The 19,395-nt window shown below is 38.5% G+C and overlaps 1 protein-coding gene across 1 annotated transcript; it reads left to right on the plus strand.

Moving 5' to 3' along the window:
- The first annotated feature begins 9,262 nt into the window (after nucleotides 1-9,262).
- LOC126004414 (tripartite motif-containing protein 75-like) lies at nucleotides 9,263-10,693 on the plus strand. Its single transcript, XM_049770851.1, has one exon. The coding sequence runs from the start codon at nucleotides 9,263-9,265 to the stop codon at nucleotides 10,691-10,693; it is 1,431 nt and encodes a 476-aa protein (XP_049626808.1).
- The last annotated feature ends 8,702 nt before the right edge of the window (nucleotides 10,694-19,395 follow it).

Genomic DNA, 19,395 nt, shown 5'->3' on the forward strand with positions numbered 1-19,395 from the left:
TTAGTAACCTGGGAATGTACTAAAAATATGCTCATGTCATTGACATGGTCCAGACCATGCTTTGCATCCAGACATGCCTTGCAAAATAATATGGTTGAGAATTTCTACTTATGGGCCAGAGCCATAACACAGTGTGTAGGGTGTTTGCCTTTGCACAGCTGACGCAGGTTCAATTTTTGGTATTACATATGGTCTCCTGAGCACAGCCAGAATGATCCCTGAGCACTGCTGGGTGTGGCCCCAAAATAAAACAAACAAACAAACAACAGCAAATAAAGAATTTCTGCTTTTTGCAAGCTGCTTTCAAATGTCCCACTCTCAATCAGATAATCTGTAATAGAATCTTTACCTTTGTTTGAGACTCATTCTCTTTCATTTTAATTAAATATTTGTTATCACCATGAGATATACAGTTACAAAGTTGTTCATGTTTATGTATCAGTCATACAATGTCCAACACCCATTCTTCATCATGCAAAGAACCTTAACAAAATACCAATAAATAGAGTCCTACTATTTCTCAAAATACTCATAGTATGATCACTATGACCGAGTAGGATTTATCATAAGGATGCAAGATGGTTTGACATATGCAAGTGAATCAACATAATTACATCATATCTATTATAGAAGAAGTAATAAAAGTTATATGGTAATAACTATAGTTGCATAAAAAAGCACTTCACAAGATCCAGTACCCATTAAAGACAAAAACTCTTAATAAAATAGGAACTGAAAGAATTTTTCATTATTGGAGCTGGAAAGATAGCACAGTGTAGGGCGTTTGCCTTGCATGCAGCCAATCCTGGATGGACAGTTTGAATCCAGGCATTCCATATGGTCCCTGATCCTGCCAGGAGGGATTTCTGGGTGCAGAGCCAGGAGTAACACCAGAGCACACCAAGTATAACCCAAAAACAAACAAAAAAATAGGAACTGAAGGAACTTTCCTCAATATATTCTAAGTCATTAACCACAAGCCCACAGCAAACATTACATTCAATAGGAAAATAAACTAAAAAGACTTTCTTCTAAGATCTGGCAGTGGACTCATTCTTTTAAGCATAAACTCTGAATTTACCTGTTGTACTTAAAACTGAGTACTTCTACTTTTCAAAACTGTGGCTTGATTTTTCTTTTCTTTTTAAACTTTATTGGTTGATTGGTTTTTGGTCCACTCCCGGCAGCACTCAGGAGCTACTCCTGGCTCTGCACTCGGAAATTGCCCCTGGCAGACTGGGGAACCATATGGGATGCCAGAATCAAACTGGGTCCCTCCCAGGTCAGCCACATGCAAGGCAAACACCCTACCACTGTACTATCTCTCAGGCCCAGTGGTTTGATTTTTTAATGGTTCTTGGTGAGAATTTCTGTAACATTTAAGGAAATTGCCTTGCATAGAGCTGATCCCAGTTTAATCTCCATCATCACACATGTTAGCCAGAAATTACTGGTAATGATTGCTGAGAACAAAACTGGGCATAATCTCTGAGCACCTCCAGGTATGGCCCAAATAACAATGAAATAAAATAAAAATTCTCAGATGGGTGTCAAGGCTATAGATCCATGCTTGTGCATTTGCTTTGCATTTGTGAATTCCTGAGTTGAAATTTTGGAACTATCTGAAACTGTGCAGAATTTGGGAGTGGTTTCTCAATGCCTCTGAATATTGTGTAAAACAAACAAATAAAGACATTTTTCAGGAGAAAGAGATTTTGAATGGCAAACATTTCAGAAGCTATGATCTAGTGATCTTTGGCTTTTAGTTTTGGCCAATAGCCCTATGAGGTGCAAGTGGTGTTCAAGCATGAGTGGCCCTTGAGAAACCTGTCCACAGACTCACTTTGGCAGTCCAAAGCAATGGTTGCAGTACCAAATATTTACAGATATTCAATGGGGTGCCCCCTCTGTTGCTTTTTAACTTTAATAAGTTTGTTTGACAATAAATTGGCTTGACATTTAGTTATGAGTCTTCAATAAAATATCTAACAGTATACATTATAGTTCACAAATAAAGTATCAAGATCCTTTGTCAATAGCTGGCTTTTGTTGCTTTGGTTTTTCTCATGTGGAGTGCTACCATATTTCATTTTTATGAGTCAACATGTAGTGAATTGCTTAAGGATAACTTTTCTAAAGTAAGGTTTACTAAAGGATTTCAATGAATGGTCCATTTATACAATAATGGCTTTTTTTCATTTACAAACACATTTTCCCACTGTTAAGTAGAAATAAAGGCTTTATGAAGAATACATTTCAATAAACTTAAAACTTAAAGAAATTAGTATCAGACTGAGGTCTCAAATTTTAATCCAATCTGAGTGTAAAGTTTTTTTCTATTCTAAAGTTGCTCTCTGACAATGCTGTCTTTTCTTTAGCCAATAACTTCCTAGCCCTGCATTTTTCTCCCCATAATAACTTTGTTTATGAAGTTTCCAGGAGAAATAATATGTTTCTTAGTTGAGATGCTGCTTGATCCATGAATTGTTTAGTAAGACTATAAACTTAGATGTCTGTTTCCACTGTGGTTTGGAGGTCACATAGGAAACTTGGTGATAAATGGAGTATGCTTTATTGTCAATAAGTGTACAGAGTAGAAGATTATAAGGCACATCCTTAATATAAATATCTGTTCTATAGTGTAAAAAAAGATAATCCTGGTGTCTGAGCTATAACACAGTGGATAGCACTTTTGCCTTGCATGCAGCCAACCTGGGTTCCATCACCAGCATTCCTAAAGGTTCCCAGAGCCTGCCAGGAGCAATATCTGAGCACAGAATGAGAAATAACCCCTGAGTGCCATAGGGCATGATCCCATAACAGGAAAACAGCAAACAAAAATAGCCAAAATGAATCCTGTTTAGACATTTGGGGACTTTTATCTGATTTAATGGTAGTAGAGGGTCACATTTAGTTTTGTGATCAGGGGTCAGTCCCCAACATTTTTGCAGAACATGTATATCTGGAATAAAATCCAGACTTTCTACATGCACACATTCACTTAGTCCTTTGAGCTAACTTTGAGCTCAGATTTCCAAGATGAGATTTTTTAGAGAAAATGGAAGAGAAACTGGTTTTCAGACTACAGATTGTCTAGTTGGTTAGTAAATGCCCTCAAGCTCTAAGGCTCATACCTAAATGCTTTGAGGCCTACTATCTATATGTTTTCATCATCTTATCTTTTAGTACAAGATAAAGGGAGGCATTCTTTTTTGTTTGTTTGTTTGTTTGTTTGTTTTGGGGGGGGTCACACCGGCAGCTCTCAGGAATTATGCCTGGCTCTATGCTCAGAATTTGCTCCTGGCAGGCTCGGGGGACCATATGGGATGCTGGGATTCGAACCAATGACCTTCTGCATGAAAGGCAAATGCCTTACCTCCATGCTATCTCTCAGGCCCCAAGGGGGGCATTCTTAACATTTTCAAGTATTCCAAACTGAATAGGTTTTTCTGGTTTTTAATCCCAAATTCAGATCTTAAATTAATCTGCACTGGAGTTGGCCTCAAAGCTCTATAGATGTCTAAACTTGAATCACTCCTGTTAAAATTGTATTGAAAAAATTTTAAATAAAAGCCTGAGTAATAGCAGAGCAGGTAGAGCGTTTATCATGCATGTTGGGTAACCTGGGTTCAATCCAGGCATTCCATATGGTTTCCCAGTGTCTACAAGGAGTAGTTTTTGAGCACAGAGCCAGGAATAACCCCTGAAAGCTGCCAGATGTGGCTCAAAATAACAACAAAAACATTTTTAATGTATTTTATTATAAAGAGAAGATCTTAAACATCTCCATGCAACCATCCCTCAGCATCAAATTACCACTGTTTCAAAGACAAAGCAATTTTAGGGCATGAGTTTTCAAAATCTGCCTTGTGAAGTCAAATTGCCCTTGAGTCATTGTTCTTTTTATGACACCCTCTGTCTTAGTATTTTTGCTCTCAGGGAAACCTTTCAATAATGTATCCAACTAAGTACCCTGGAATGTCTTTCTTCTACTGTATGGACCTCTCTTTTCCCAAGACTATATATAAATCATGAGAAAGGTAAATACTAACAGAACCCAAATGTGCTCAGAACACCACAGCACACAGTGATTAAGCCGAGAACAACAATTTTCTGAGGTTTTTTCATGCTTCTGTAGAGATAGGAGAAAATTGCCACACTTCTCTAATCAGTTTCAAGGCATTGAAAAAATAATTTTTCTGGATCCATCTTCTTTGCCTCACAGGCACCATATGGAATGCTGAGGATTGAACCCGGTTTGGCCATGTGCAAGGCAAACACCTTACCCACTGTGCTACTGCTCCAACCCAATCTTTCTCAATTTGTGGACAAAGAACTAGGGATTTTGTAAGTGACTAGAATGGCATTGCAAGGACATGAATGTGTTGAAATTTGCTTATACCTAATAAACACTCAGGGAAATAGAGAAATAACTTTCCTTTAAAGAGTTCAATAAATACAAAACTCAGCACATATTTAGTTAAATAACACACTTTCTACTGGTTCAACCTTCAGGTATATTCGCTGTGCTTGAACGTTTAATGTAAGTAATTAGGATCCTAATAGCACACTATATAATTCAGAAGATTAATTCCAGGTTTATAAACATAGTAGAATATTTTCTGCTGAAGTTAACAATTTGTTGAATAAGTGTCCCTGATCATTTAATTTCATGAGTAATCTCAGGAATTAAACCCATGGCTTCATAGATGCAGAGAGAGAAAAATCTGATAACTTTAGGAAAAACTAGACAGGTGCAGCTATGAGCACAGTTCTAGACTCTTTTATTTAAGATTATAGTTAATTATTTGGGAGGTTTTAGAATCACACCCAGTTGTGCTCAGGTTTATTCTGATCTATGCTCAGGAATCACTCCTGGAGAGCCTTTAGGGGAGCATATGTGATTCTGCAAATGGAATATGAGTTGGCCATGAGCAAGGCAAGTGTCTTACCTGCTATACTATCTCTTTGCCTCCTAATTTGTGTACATTTTTACAAAATGAATATAGTGAGGTGATGGAGCTATAATACAGCATACAACTGGCCCAGGTTCCATTCTCAGTATCTCACATGGTCCCTGATATACCAGGAATAGAGTCAAGAGTAACTCCTGAGTATATTGCCAGGTATAGTCCCCCAAAAACCCTTGCCCAAAAATTAAAGAAACTGGATATAGTGTAAATGAACCAACTTGTGAGCACTGATTCTTTCTTTCCTCCCCTTATTCTGTTTCTTTCTCCATCTTCTTTTTCTTCTTCCTAATTGACCCTTCAATTTATCTCTTCACTGTCACATTTTCCTACAAGAAAAAAAAACATATTTTGGATCTTAAAGCACTTAGTTAAAAATTTCAGCTTATTTTCCATTTTCTCCATTTTTCTGGACCTATGCAAAAATTGGCGATTGCCACTATCACACCTTTACTATATTTTTTTACTCTTATCCTTTAAGGAAAAAATATACAACTTACTAAACTTAAAAACAAATTACTGTAGTAGAATGCCTGTCTCTAATACAGATAGGGGATGGGAAGGGGGAAGGGAGTAATGTTGCACTGGTGAAGGGGGGTGTTCTGGTTATGACTAACCCAAATATGATCATGTTACTTAAATAAAAAATATATTCAATAAAAAAGTCAATGTCATAGAAGAAATTATTGATAGAGCAGTAGTACTTCTTTAAGAAATGTATGAGATCAATTTTGATGCTATAAAAGTATTTTGTATGGAAAGTCAGAGATAGAATAAAATTAAATTAAAATGTCAAAAAAATTTTTTTCAGCTTAATACTGAAATTTCTGAATGATTTGCTTTTAAAAACTACTTTTGGACCCTGTTCAGCTATTATGAAGACCAACCTACAGCTGAAACCTATTTATTTCGCATAAAACAATACTTCTTATCTCTTTTATGTCCCCCAACAAAAGCACCTCTAACCTCCAGATTTTAGCTAGTATATACCAGAAAACAAGACATAAATTTGGCAATTTTAAATTAATTTTATGTGTTGAAATCTCCCAGGTAGTCAAGTTAATTTCATGATCAGTACAACAGTTAGAATATAGAAATACACTAGGCCTGGGCTGGAATATAGAAATACACTGTGATAGCACAGTGAGAAGAAAGAAAGGAAAGGAAAGAAAGGACGGAAGGAAAGAAAGAAAGAAAGAAAGAAAGAAAGAAAGAAAGAAAGAAAGAAAGAAAGAAAGAAAGAAAGAAAGAAAGAAAGAAAGAAAGAAAGAAAGAAAGAAAGAAAGAAAGAAAGAAAGAAAGAAAGAAAGAAAGAAAGAAAGAAAGAAAGAAAGAAAGAAAGACAGAAAGAAAGAAAGAGAGAGAGAGAGAAAGAAAGAGAGAGAGAGAGAAAGAAAGAAAAAGAAAGAAAGAGAGAGAAAGAAAGAAAGAAAGAAAGAAAGAAAGAAAGAAAGAAAGAAAGAAAGAAAGAAAGAAAGAAAGAAAGAAAGAAGAAGAAGGAAGGAAGGAAGGAAGGAAGGAAGGAAGGAAGGAAGGAAGGAAGGAAGGAAGGAAGGAAGGAAGGAAGGAAGGAAGGAAGGAAGAAGAAAGAAAGAAAGAAAGAAAGAAAGAAAGAAAGAAAGAAAAGAAAGAAAGAAAGAAAGAAAGAAAGAAAGAAAGAAAGAAAGAGAGAAAGAGAGAGAGAGAAAGAGAGAAAGAGAGAGAAAGAAAGAAGACAGACACAGGAATATTATAAGGAATACTTCTGAGCACTGTCTGATTTCAGCACCACTGTCCCCATGCAGGGAACTGGGTGTGGCCTAAGAAATGGAAACAAATAAGAGGGAGAAGATCTTCTTCATTGGTTGAATCTCCTACAATAGGTGAACTGAATAACTGAGATGATAATATATTTTGACCTGTTTTTATGCATCAATTCAAAGTTAACACTAAATCTTATAGCTCAAGTAAAACTATTTTAAGTATTTTTTATTATTTTTATTTTATTTATTTCTTAATTTTTGTGGTTTTTTTGTTCAACCTGGTGAGCTCAGGGTTTACTACTGGCTCTGCATTCAGAAATCTCTCCTGGCAAGCTTGAAGGACAATATGGAATACCAGATATTGAACTAGGGTCGGCTGTGTGCTTCATAAATACCCTACTACTGTACTCTGGTTCCTATTTTAAGTAATTTCAAAACAAAATCTGGAAGCTATTATTCAGTGTTTTCTCTATGAATTGGCTCTATTCATGGAAATTGGGTTAAGAAAAACTCCATGTTTCCAGACAGTTAATAGTTTGCCAAGACTCACTGGTAAAGGTCTTTACTCTGACAGCTGATGTAGCATAGCAACTGGTTGAGCTACTGAGGTATTGTGACAAAGCATTAAAGGGGGTTCTAGGGGGAGGACACAGAGCAGAGGCAATAGGAAAGAATCGTAGAAAACTAGAGAAATAGTTTCATAGTATGTCAGCCAGGGTTTTCCCCTTGGGTGGCATGTTTGCAGTTTGTAATTTTGGAATGAGAATTCAAATCTCATTACAGAGCATTTAGTGAGCTGTGGAGATCATTTAGAATTCAGTGCTGACTGTGTTCATGATTTGACTAACAACCAGGATATAAATGAGGGAGGGGGTGAGGTGAGAGGGGTGTTTGACCTCACCCTAAAAGCTTAGAAGCTTTTACTGGCTCTTTACACAGGAATGCTGCCTCGCAGAAGTAGAATGTATGATAATATTTTTGTTTTTATTTTATTTGTTTTGTTTTTGTTTGGGGAGCTATACCCAGTAATACTGAGGGGTTATTCCTGGCTCTGTACTCAAGGATCATTTCTGTGATGTTTCGGGAATCAAACTAGATCAGCCACTTGCAAGATATTTAAATGTTCTTCCTGCTGTGCTATCACCCAGGAATCACAAGAGATCCCTTTAATATTTCATGCCCTCAAGGAAAATACTTCTACATATTAGAAAAAAAGTAATGTCATAAGCCTCCAGGAATAACTACAGACTCTGAAAAAAATAAAATTCAGTATTTAAAAAAGATGGCAAACTTGTCACAGTGCTGTGGAAATGATTAAAGGTTAGTTTTTCATGGAGAATGTGTCTTTAATGTCAATCTTGATATAATATTTATATGTAACAATAAAAAACTATTTTCATGGCATTGATGCAGAACTATAGGGTCCCCGGAGAAAAATTCTTACATTTCTCTCGAGAAAGAGTGGACTTGCAGGTAAACCTTGCTTTTCCATTTTTTAAAAAGGATGAAATTTAGAGTGAGAAGAATTTGAGGAAGGAGGCATTGATGGAAATTAAGCTATGAAGTTAACAAATGCCCAAATCTTGTCCCAATTTACTTAAGAAACTACCATAATAATCCAGTCACATTTCTAAAACTCTCATAACTCCAGCCACCACCCTACACATATTTCCTGGGTGTGTGTCCAAGGCACCACCCACTGAGCATAAATAAGGCAGGGTTACTGCCAAAGGCACACAGTGTGTTAGCCTTTTCTCATCTGCTCTGCAGGAAGAGTCATCTTAATACTAGCATCAGACCATCATCACCAATTAAGGTAATGATCAGTCAGGAATTTTCTTTTATAGTGGGTGGAGGGTGGGGCAGAAAAACATAACTTCTCTGACTTTCTTAGGGCCTGTTTTGTTCAGGGAGTGTTTGAATATCTCACAAATGAACTGATATCTTTTTGTTGTTGTTGTTGTTTTTGTTTATGGGCCACATCTGGCGGAACTCAGGGGTTACTCCTGGCTATCTGCTCAGAAATAGCTCCTGGCAGGCACGGGGGACCATATGGGTCGCCGGGATTGGAACCAACCACCTTAGGTCCTGGATCAGCTGCTTGCAAGGCAAACACCACTGTGCTTTCTCTCCGGCCCATGAACTGATATCTTTGAGTTGAATCACTGCCCCATCCACAGAGTTTATTACTGAGGTGAAGTTCTTTGAGAGCTCTAGGATGTGAATGCAGATGGATTGTTGGGCAATAATGGAGAGTTGTATTATTAATGGCATGAGCAGGTCTACTTAAATGATAGAATAAAGGGCGGAAGTATCTTCTCATAAATGTTCAAAAAAGTACTTTACAGGCCTAAAAGACTCCTGGTCAAAAAAGTTATTGAGCTTGGCTCTCTTCACATCTTCATCCATGTGTGATCAAATCCTAGTGGCAAGTCAAAGTCTTACCTTTGGACACTTACCCTGATGATACATTAAGCTTAGGAGTGCTATCTGAGTGCATTGTTTTTAACAACAATATTCACCCCAGTCCTGCCCTTCCCACAGTTGAGAATGGAGTTGTCGGAGTTGTCGATATCCCTGGCCCACCAGCTGCAGGGAGAGGTCATGTGTCCCGTGTGTCTGGACTACCTCAAAGACCCAATGACTCTCATCTGTGGCCACAATTTCTGTGGCTCCTGCATCAAGATGTCGTGGCAGGACCTGCAGGACATGTTCCCTTGTCCTCTGTGCAGGATGTCTCTGCCAGAGAAGTTCATCAGTGAAAACCTGCAGCTGGGAAGGCTGGTAGACCTGGTCAAGATTCTAAAGGACGCCAAGAGCATGGCAATGACTCAGGAAGAGGCAGGCAGGTGTGCAGAGCACCAGCAAGAGCTGAGCCTCTTCTGTGAGGACCACGAAGAGCTGCTGTGTCCCCTGTGCGCTCAGGGTCCTGCCCACCAGGGCCACCACACGACACCTGTGGCAGAGGCTGCGAATCATCACCGACAGAGGCTCATTAGTTATATTGAGCCCCTGAAGAAGCAAATGGAAGAGGTGCAGAAGCTGCTGGCCCTACAGGACAAGAACCTCCTGCATATGAAGGAGGACATGACGAAGCATAGGATAAAACTAGTCTCGGAATTTGAGCAGTTAAACCGGTTTGTGCAGCATGAACAAGAGGTGGCTCTGTCCACGCTGGTGGAAGAAGGAAAACACCTGAAAAGGCAACTAAACACCAGAAATGCAGCCTACTCACAGTACTTCGACACAATAAGGGGCCTCATCAAGGAGTTAGTAGAGCGGAGCGTGATGTCCGAGGTGATGTTGCTGAGGCAGCTCAAAGGCATTGAGCAGCTTTGCAAGGACCCGGAGCCCCCGGACGTGCAGCCCCCGACCTTCAGCTGGATCAACTACAGCCTCCCTCCTCTGTGCTCTGCGCTGAGCAACCTCATCCGCAGGTTCCTCGAGCCCGTGAGCCTGGATCCCCAAATGGCTCACCCCAGTCTGCGCGTGTCCGAAGACGGCAAGTCCGTGTCCTGGGTGCCCGGGAGCCCCAAAGCGCAGGCCAGAGGCCAGGCCCAGGGCAGCAGCGCCGAACTGGTGGTCCTGGGCAGGGAAAGCTTCGCCTGTGGCCGCCACTACTGGGAGGTGCAGGTGGGCGACAAGCCCGAGTGGGCCGTGGGCGTGTGCACAGACGCCCCTTGCAACCAGGCCCAGGGCTTCCCGCCAGGCAGGAAGGGACTCTGGGTCCTGCAGCTGCAGGATGGCGTCTACCTGGGGGCCGGCTCTGCGCTGGCGCCCCTGGCTCTCAAGGACAGGCCCAAGGTCATCGGCATTTTCCTGGACTATGAGCTGGGCCAGCTTTGCTTCTACAACGCAAGCGATAGGTCCTACCTCCACTCTTTCTCGGAGAACTTTGTTGAGGTGCTGAAGCCCTATTTCCGTGTGGGGCCCGACTGCACCCCTCTGACCCTGAACTCTGGCACAGGGGAACAGGAATGATCTCTGCCTTGGCTTAATTTTGGAAAGATTTTGCTGTTATAAACAGTGGGATGGTTGGAACGCTTTGTAAATTGGATGTGATGTTTACACTTGAGGAAGATGTGGAAGATATGTTTCTTTGGCACAATTCTGTGGTAAATAATCAATTTTTTGTTTTTGTTTTGGGGCCATACCCGGAGGTTCTGAGGGGTTACTTCTGGCTTATGCTCATATATCACTCCTGTCAGGCTCGGGGACCATATGGGATGCGGGGATCAAACCCGCATCGAAATTGGGTTGGCCCAGTGCAAGGCAAATGCCCTATCGCTGTGCTATATCACTCTGGCCCCGAATAAGCCTTTAATTAAATAAAAATTTAACTATATGTTATTTTATTGTAACAAAAAGTTATTTTAAAGTGTATGACATGTTTGTGATAGTGATTAGGTACAAGAGGAGAGAATTTTTACCTTTGTCCTGACACAGGCTCAGATACTTTTGGAGAGCAGCAGAATTCTCTACTTCAGTAAATTAAAAAGAATCATCACAGTAGAATATTTGAAGAATCTAACATTTGATCATTATAAATATTTAAGAACTCTATACTTTAAATAAAATTTGACACAGCTTACTCTTTACCAAGTTATTCATCATACAATGGTTTCATACATTAAAATTCCCAACATCAATCCCACTACCAGTGTGACCTTCCCTCCACCAGTGTTCCTAATTTCCCACCCAGCACCCCGTTCTGTTCCATCAGCAGACAAAAACATTTTACTTCATATTGTTAAACACAAAGGCAATTATCAAAATTCAGAATACATTTAGAATACATCTAGCTATGTTATCTTTACATTTAGCCACATTCTTTATGGTAGGTTTCAGATGTTCTCAAGAGGACCATTTGGTGCTGGTAACTGAACCTGGACTCTCTATATTCAAAATATCTGCTTCAATCCTTTGAACTGTTTGTTATCGCTGTTCAAGTCTAAAACAACTTTTTCTTGTTATTCACTGTTTCTATCAAGTACCAGTGGAGTACTGTTGGGAAATCAGTTGTTTCATATTATTTTATGCAAATGTGTTTTACTCAAACCTTCTCAGATATAAATATCAGATCCCAGAATATATTTATTGCCCACTGTTTTCTTTGTATTCACTCTTGCTTCAGACTAACAAGTATTTTGAGGAGCATGATCAAATTTTGGCATTTTTAAATCATTTTGTTGTATGAGGACTTTATAATTTGCTTGAACTGTTTTATAAGTAAATTAAAATAATGCATAAATATATAAATGGAACATATACATGTGTCTATAACTTGGTTATTAGGGGAAGTCCTTAGTGATAATTGGGAAAGGTTTCCTGCTTTGTTCAGGCCAAAAATTCAGCTTAAAATGACACAGGATCCAGCTGTTACTTAAGACCCAATGAAGAACCCTATCTAAACTCAATGACTAAATATTCCTCAGGTTACAATGCACCAGAAACTAAAGACTAATGGTGTTCTAAATGCAGAAGAATACCAGAAGTCAGAAATCTTTCTCCTTGAAAACCCTAGTTGATAGTTGATAGAGTCATAAGTCACAAGTAACCCAGACAATTGCCTTAGATGCTCTATTCTGGAGCTGCCAGTGTCCAAGCACAGGGTGTATACTTTCTCTTTATGATCCAATCAATCACTGAATCACTCACATCCTTCTCTTATGGGTGTGACTTCCTCCCTTTACTATTTTTTTTTTTGTTTTTGAGTTACACCCAGCAGTGCTCAGGGGTTGCTCCTAGCACTATGTTCAGAAATCACCCCCCGTCAGGCACAGGGGACCATATGGGATGCCAGGATTTGAACCAGCAACCTTCTGCATAAAAGGCAAATGCCTTACCTCCATGCTATCTCTCCAGTCCCCTCCCTTTACTATTGCATGCCCACCACCCTAGCATCAAACATCTCAACCCCAGATGTTTAATCTCTTACACAGGTCCACAAAGAGATGTATTATTCTTCAGGGTGTCTATTTTCTTTATTTTTTGACTTTTGCCTCTTTCTCTCTCTGAAAAATTCTGCATTTATATAATTAATAAAATTAGTTGACTTTAATAATTTGACATTAATAAAATGCCTTAAATCCTCAAAGAGTCTTCTAAAATTATTTTCAGTGGTAAAACAAAAAATAACTGGATTAAGTGACGATGCAAGCCTTAAGGTGTCTGCCCTGCATGTGTTAGCCTAGGACGGACTGCGGTTCAATCCCCCTGCATCTCATATGGTCCCCCAAGCCAGGAGTGATTTCTAAGTGCATAGCCAGCAGTAACCCCTCAGAGTCACTGGGTGTGGCCGACCCCCCCCAAATAAACTGGATTAAGATATAACATAGGGCTTAGGATATATACCTTTCATTTGCCTCATCCATGTTTAATGCTTGGTCTCACATAGCCTCTTGGACAATGCTGAGCATACTCCTGAGTACTGCTAGGGTGGTTTTCAGAACCCATAGACACAAGCAGTACTGCATCCTTGTGTTCTTATATTAATGAGATCTTGTACTGATGACCAAGTTGACCAAGTATCATTAGTGCAACCTGAACTTCCTGAGTACCACATGAGCACCACATGAAAGGCCCAAAGGGGTGGGGAGTGTCAAAGAATTAAACCGAAGAAGAGGAGAATTAGATTGGCTTTCTTTACTTCTGAAGAGCTCGACTTTCCTGAGAGAAAGTATGGTACACTGGGAAAGACTGTGCTATCTTGCACACAGATGACCCAAGTTCCATCCCTGGCATCCTATGTGGTCCCCCTAATCCGACCAGAAATTATGCCAGAGTGCAGAGCCAGAAATAAGCCCTGAACACTGTCCAGTGTGCCACCAAAAAAAAAAAAAAACATGATTTCAAAAATTCTGATAGTAGAAACTAGTTCCATATCAAGTAGATCAAGAAAATCTCAGATGTAGCCTGACTCTTGCCTTTGGGACTGGCAGGATCAGACTGGTCACATCACCAAACTTTGTGCAGATTTTTCCCATGTATGACTCCTCAGGAACTTACCACTAACAGTTAGCAATATAATATTATACTAAAATGATTTTATGTGATCCAGAGCAATAGCACAGTGGGTAGGGAGTTTTCTTTGCATGTGGATGACCAAGCATCCTCCTAGCTGCCAGAAGTAAAATAATTTTATGCAACCTTCAAAAATAGAAATCCTATTGTCTACTCTATACAAAGAACTATAGTCAGAAAAATCACATCACTGCTCTACATGAAATATCATGTTTAATTATATAGAAAATATCAAATTAATCAATAGTATAGAACCAGAATAGGCCAGCACACTAATGGATATAGAATTTCCATGTTGGAAAACCAAGTACTTGAATCCATTACCTACTAATGACAACAATATTCATTTATATTATACAACCTAACTGAAAATTAAAAATTATAAATTGGGTAAACATAATATTTTAAACATGATAAAAGTGAACTTTACACATGAGGTTGTGCTACTTCCTGGTAATCATATACCTTAGTTGTAATGCTCACAAACACTGAACAAGGTTTTCCAGGTATTCTGGTATAGGAGTCTCCCTAACTATTGTTTACTCTCATTTCCCATTTGTATCAGAAAGAAATACTTCATATACATATCTGAATAATAGCATTCTATCAAATGACCTATCCTTGAGCTTCTCTTTGTAAGTATTAATGAAAAGCTATTGAGTGTCCAATCCATAATTGGGGGCTCTGATAAAAACAGTAGCAAATTTTAGGTTAAGATTCACTTTCAGGGGCTGGAGCGAAAACGCAATGGTAGGGCTTTTGCCTTGCCTGCACTAGCCTAGGACAGACTGCGGTTCAATCCCGGCATCCCATATGGTCCCCAAGGCAGGACCAATTTCTGAGTGCATAGCCAGGAGTAATCCCTGAGTGTTATCGGGTGTGACCCAACCCCCCAAAAAGATCCACTTTCAACCCACATAAAATATTAAAAAAAACCCTATCATAAAAACTTATTAAAAATACCCTTCCTGAGGCAGAAGAGATAACACAGCGGTAAGGCATTTGCCTTGCATGCAGAAAAATGGTGGTTCGAATTCCGGCATCCCATATGGTCCCCCGAACCTACCGGGGGCTATTTCTGAGCATAGAGCCAGGAGTAGCCCCTGAGCGCTGCTGGGTGTGACCAAAAACAAACAAACAAACAAACACAAATACACTTCCATATACACTATAAAATCCTGCTTTATAAGTCACAGATTTTTACTTAGCTGCCTTTATGCATTTGTAACTTAAGTCTGGGTATGTGTGGGGATCAGACCCATTGATTATCAGGGCTTATTCCTGACTTTGTACTCAGGAATGATCACTGGTGAGATTCCAGGTACCATATGTGATGCAAAAATTTTAAATTTTGTCATTCCTGTGTAATTCTAAGGCATTTATAAACTTAGAAGGACTGTACAGTATTTAAATTTCAGTTGCCATAAAACATTTTGTCATTCTTTTCTATAATTGATTGTAACACTAACTTTGTTAGAACCTAGTTTTTCATGAATATGATATAGAAATAGTATCATTTCTTTGCAATGCTATAAAATTTTCATAAATAAAAGAATACTCTAGTATTATATTTGTAAAAATTTCTTTCTACAAATTTTACAGAATTTTTAATCAAATTTTATATAAAATTCCTGAGCAGTGCTGAGGTCCCTTGCCAAGCAATACACTGAGATTAGATAAGCACTGGCATTTGTCAGTCAAAACAAAACTAATAGAACAAAAAATTAATAGAACAAGAGGAGGGAAGTTCTCATTGACCTGGCACCTTCTTGAGTGTAAGCAGCACCATGGAAATTTAATTTTATATCCAGTTCATTTGGTGACATGCTCCCTGTTTTTACTCAGCTGTATCCTCATCTGCATCAGACAAAAACATTAAGTTCTTTTAGTCAGAAGTTAAAAAAAAAAAGTGCATCTATTGAACTGACTCTCCCTGAAACACTCATTTTTTTTCTCTAATGCTCCTGGGACTTCATCACTGGTTTCTTCCCAATCTCTGCCTAAGCTCCCTTCTTCCTAAAATAGAAGCCATAGAATATAGAAGAGAAGCTCCAAGCAGTTCAAAGCTGTCCTGACTGCAGGAAGTTGACAGCCTGTGCAAGAAAGGATTCTAATTCTTCAAGAGCAAATTTGACTTGCAATGGTGCCAAGACCGTGGGCACCCAGGAGTCTCAGTCTCTATTTCACAGTGACTATGGACTCCTTTTAAACCTTGGTGAGGCACCATCATCAGGTCACCTATATACTAGACTGGTTGCCAAAATCAAAACCAAAGATGGATATTATAAAAGAAAATACCAGAAGTGAACAAAACTGAAGCTTACTACTAAAGACATAGGTCTACCACAAAATATTTTTATTTTAAAATAATTTTCCCCTTCCCTCAGTCATTATCATTTATTATTCTTATAATCAGAGATATACACACATAGTTGAGCTTGCACTTTGTTTTATTATTTTTATTGGAGTAGCATATTTGTCTATGCTCAGTTTTTCTCAACTGCGTGCTAAAGCCTCCTACATGCACATATACCATTGAGCTTTCTTTAATACCACAAATTTTCATTGTTATGGTGTCCCTTGAGCTACATCATCTACATGTAGAACAATTACATGCTAATTTTTATGATATTAGAGACTAAAGGATTTAGTTGGATTTAGTAGTAAGTTAAGAATAGAGTGCTTAACTGGATCAAGTCATAGAACATGTGAACACCATCATTTACCCTCCTCAAGTACTTTTGACAAACATAATTCATAATTATTGTTCACTCTGTGTTAGAGGAGATAGTCATACCATGGTAAACATATTGGAAGTGAGCTTGTATAAATTAAAGTGCAACTTAAATAAATAAAATTTATTTATAACCAGGAGATTTCCTTACAAATAACTACTTTGAAATAAAGCTAGCCAAAACATCAAAAAAATTGTTAAGATATTTTAATGAGTATTTTTTTGAGGCCACACCCAGTGACACTCAGGGGTTACTCCTGGCTCTAGGCTTAGAAATTGCTTCTGGCAAACTCAGGAGACCATATAGGATGCCAAGAATCAAATCCAGGTTCATCCTGGGTTGGCCACATGCAAGGCAAACACCCTACAGTTGTGCTATCTCTCTAGCCCCTTTAATGAGTAATTAAACAAAACTTTTAACACCCACTAAAGTATAGAAAATAAAAATCCTAAATTTGGGGGCCAGAGCAGTGGTGCAAGCAGTAAACTGTCTGCCTTGAGTGCTCTAGCCTAGGACCAACCTCAGTTCTATCCCCTGGCATCCCATATGTTCCCACAAGCCAGGAGCAATTTCTGAATGCATAACCAGGAGTAACTCCTGAGCTTCAGTGGGTGTAGCCCAAAAACAAAAAAAAAAAAAAAGAGAGAGAAAGAAATTCTAAATTTGCACAAAGACATAGTACCACAAAGGAATGAGAGAAAGAATAATTTAAAGTATAAAAACAAAAAATAGAATAAAAATAAAAGTATAAAAACAGCAAAGAGTGGGTAGAGCAAAAGTAAAGTGGGTAAATTGTGTGCCTTGCACTTGCTGACCCAGTTTCAATCCCTGGCATCCCAATTGATCTTCTGAGAAACACTAGAAGTAATTCCTGAGTCCAGAACCAGAAGTATCCCTTGGGTCCCACTAAATATGACCCTAAAACAAAACAAAACAAATAAACAAATAACATAATAAACCAAAAGTAAGACAACAAAGATACCTGGTTATAGTTCCTGTGCTGATAGTTGCTCTGTCAGTATAGTCTTCATTTTGAGCAATGAAGTTTTGCACAATTTGTTGCTTTGACAATATAATAAATATTAATGTGTCCTGGATAGGACCTAGCATTAGGGCTGTGGAAGGAACCTAACTTCTGTTTTCATGTCTGCCTGAGAATTTTTTTTTACCAGAGTTTCCTCATTCCAAAATATATTGAAATGCTCACAAGTTTGTTTGGGGCCTGAGTTATAGCACAGTGATAGGATGTTTGCCTTGCATGTGGATGACCAGGGACAGATCTCTATGGTCTATCTCTATGGTCTCCAGAGCCTGCTGGGGGAGATTTCTGAGTGCAAAACCCCTGAGAACTGACTGGTGTGGTCCAAAAACAAACAAAAATTTGAAATTAATTTCCTTGCCATATATACAGGTATAGTGTATTTATTAATAAAGTAAGTACACACAAAAGTATACTATGCATTTCAGACACATCATATTTAATACAGATTAAATGTGTAAAACTGTTATGGGGTGAGAGTAAATAAGAAAGGTGAAAATAAGTCAAGAACAAGATAGTAGTCTTGTGTCAAATAATAATGTGATTGAGCTGAGAAGGAAAATTCATCTATTTTAGTTTCTAGAAATATTAACATTAGTTTATCTATAACATCATCTTGCATTCAAAACTTCTTTAATATAAGATATGTCACAATTTTATGGGTCTATTTTAATAGAAATAGATTCCAAATTCTTCTGCTTTATTTTTGTAGATCCTAGAAACAGAAATGCTGTCAGTGTTATCAACTTTGTTGAAATCTTTTGACCAATTTTAGAATAAAAGTTCTATGCTACATCATATGGTCAACAGTATCCTTAGTTCACACATATTCTACCTCAATTTTTTAATTTGCAAAGAGGCAACTTGTATAAGTGTGGTGCATGCCTAACCAACAGAGATTGTTGAGTAAGTTACAGAAAGGGGTAATAGGGCTCTGGTTTGTGTCAAGTACAATTAGGTTATTTTTTTCTTCTTCTTCTTCATCATCTTCTTCCTCCACCTCCTCCTCCTCCTCCTCCTCCTCCTCCTCCTCCTCCTTCTTCTTCTTCTTCTTCTTCTTCTTCTTCTTCTTCTTCTTCTTCTTCTTCTTCTTCTTCTTCTTCTTCCTCCCCCCATATTCTTTTTCCAAATGATAGCTTTAGCTATTCTAGGGTGTTTATTGTTCCAAATGAATTGAAAAGTGCCTGATACACTTCTTTGAAGAATGTCATGGGTATCTTTAGGGGTATCGCATTAAATCTGTACAACACGGCTTTGTCAACAGTGGATAGGTCAACCAGACTGAAACCCAGCAAGAATGTACTAGACCTGAGGAGAGAAATGGAAGAAAGAGGCCTAGTGGATATATATAAGAAACCTCATCCCCAGAAACGCACCTGAATAGTCAGAACAAACATAGACTCAAAATAAAAGGCTGGAGAAAAATCATCCAAGCAAACAACACCCATAAAAAAGCTGGAGTGGCCATATTAATATCAGATGATGCAAACTTTATACTTAGGAAAGTTGTAGGGACAAATATGGATATTTTGTATTAATCAAGGGATACGTACAGCAGGAAGAAATCACTCTCCTAAACATATATACACCGAATGAGGGGACAGCAAAATATTTAATAAAATTGTTGACAAATCTGAAAAATAATATCAATAACAACACAATAAATGTGGGAGACCTCAACATGGCATTGTCAACACTTGATAGGTCAACCAGACTGAAAACCAAGAAGAATATACTAGACCTGAAAAGAGAAATGGAAGAGGCCTAGTAGATATATATAGGACACTCCACCTCCAGAAGCCTGGATACACATTCTTCTCTAATGTATATGGGACATTCTCCAGGATAGACTACATGCTGACACATAAAACATACCTTCATAATAT

This window comes from Suncus etruscus, chromosome 3 (assembly GCF_024139225.1).
Source record: "Suncus etruscus isolate mSunEtr1 chromosome 3, mSunEtr1.pri.cur, whole genome shotgun sequence".
NCBI classification, from domain to species: Eukaryota; Metazoa; Chordata; class Mammalia; order Eulipotyphla; family Soricidae; genus Suncus; species Suncus etruscus.

Excerpts from the sequence above, each read along its gene's own strand:
- LOC126004414 (XM_049770851.1), top strand. The coding sequence starts at position 9,263 with ATGGAGTTGTCGGAGTTGTCGATATCCCTGGCCCACCAGCTGCAGGGA.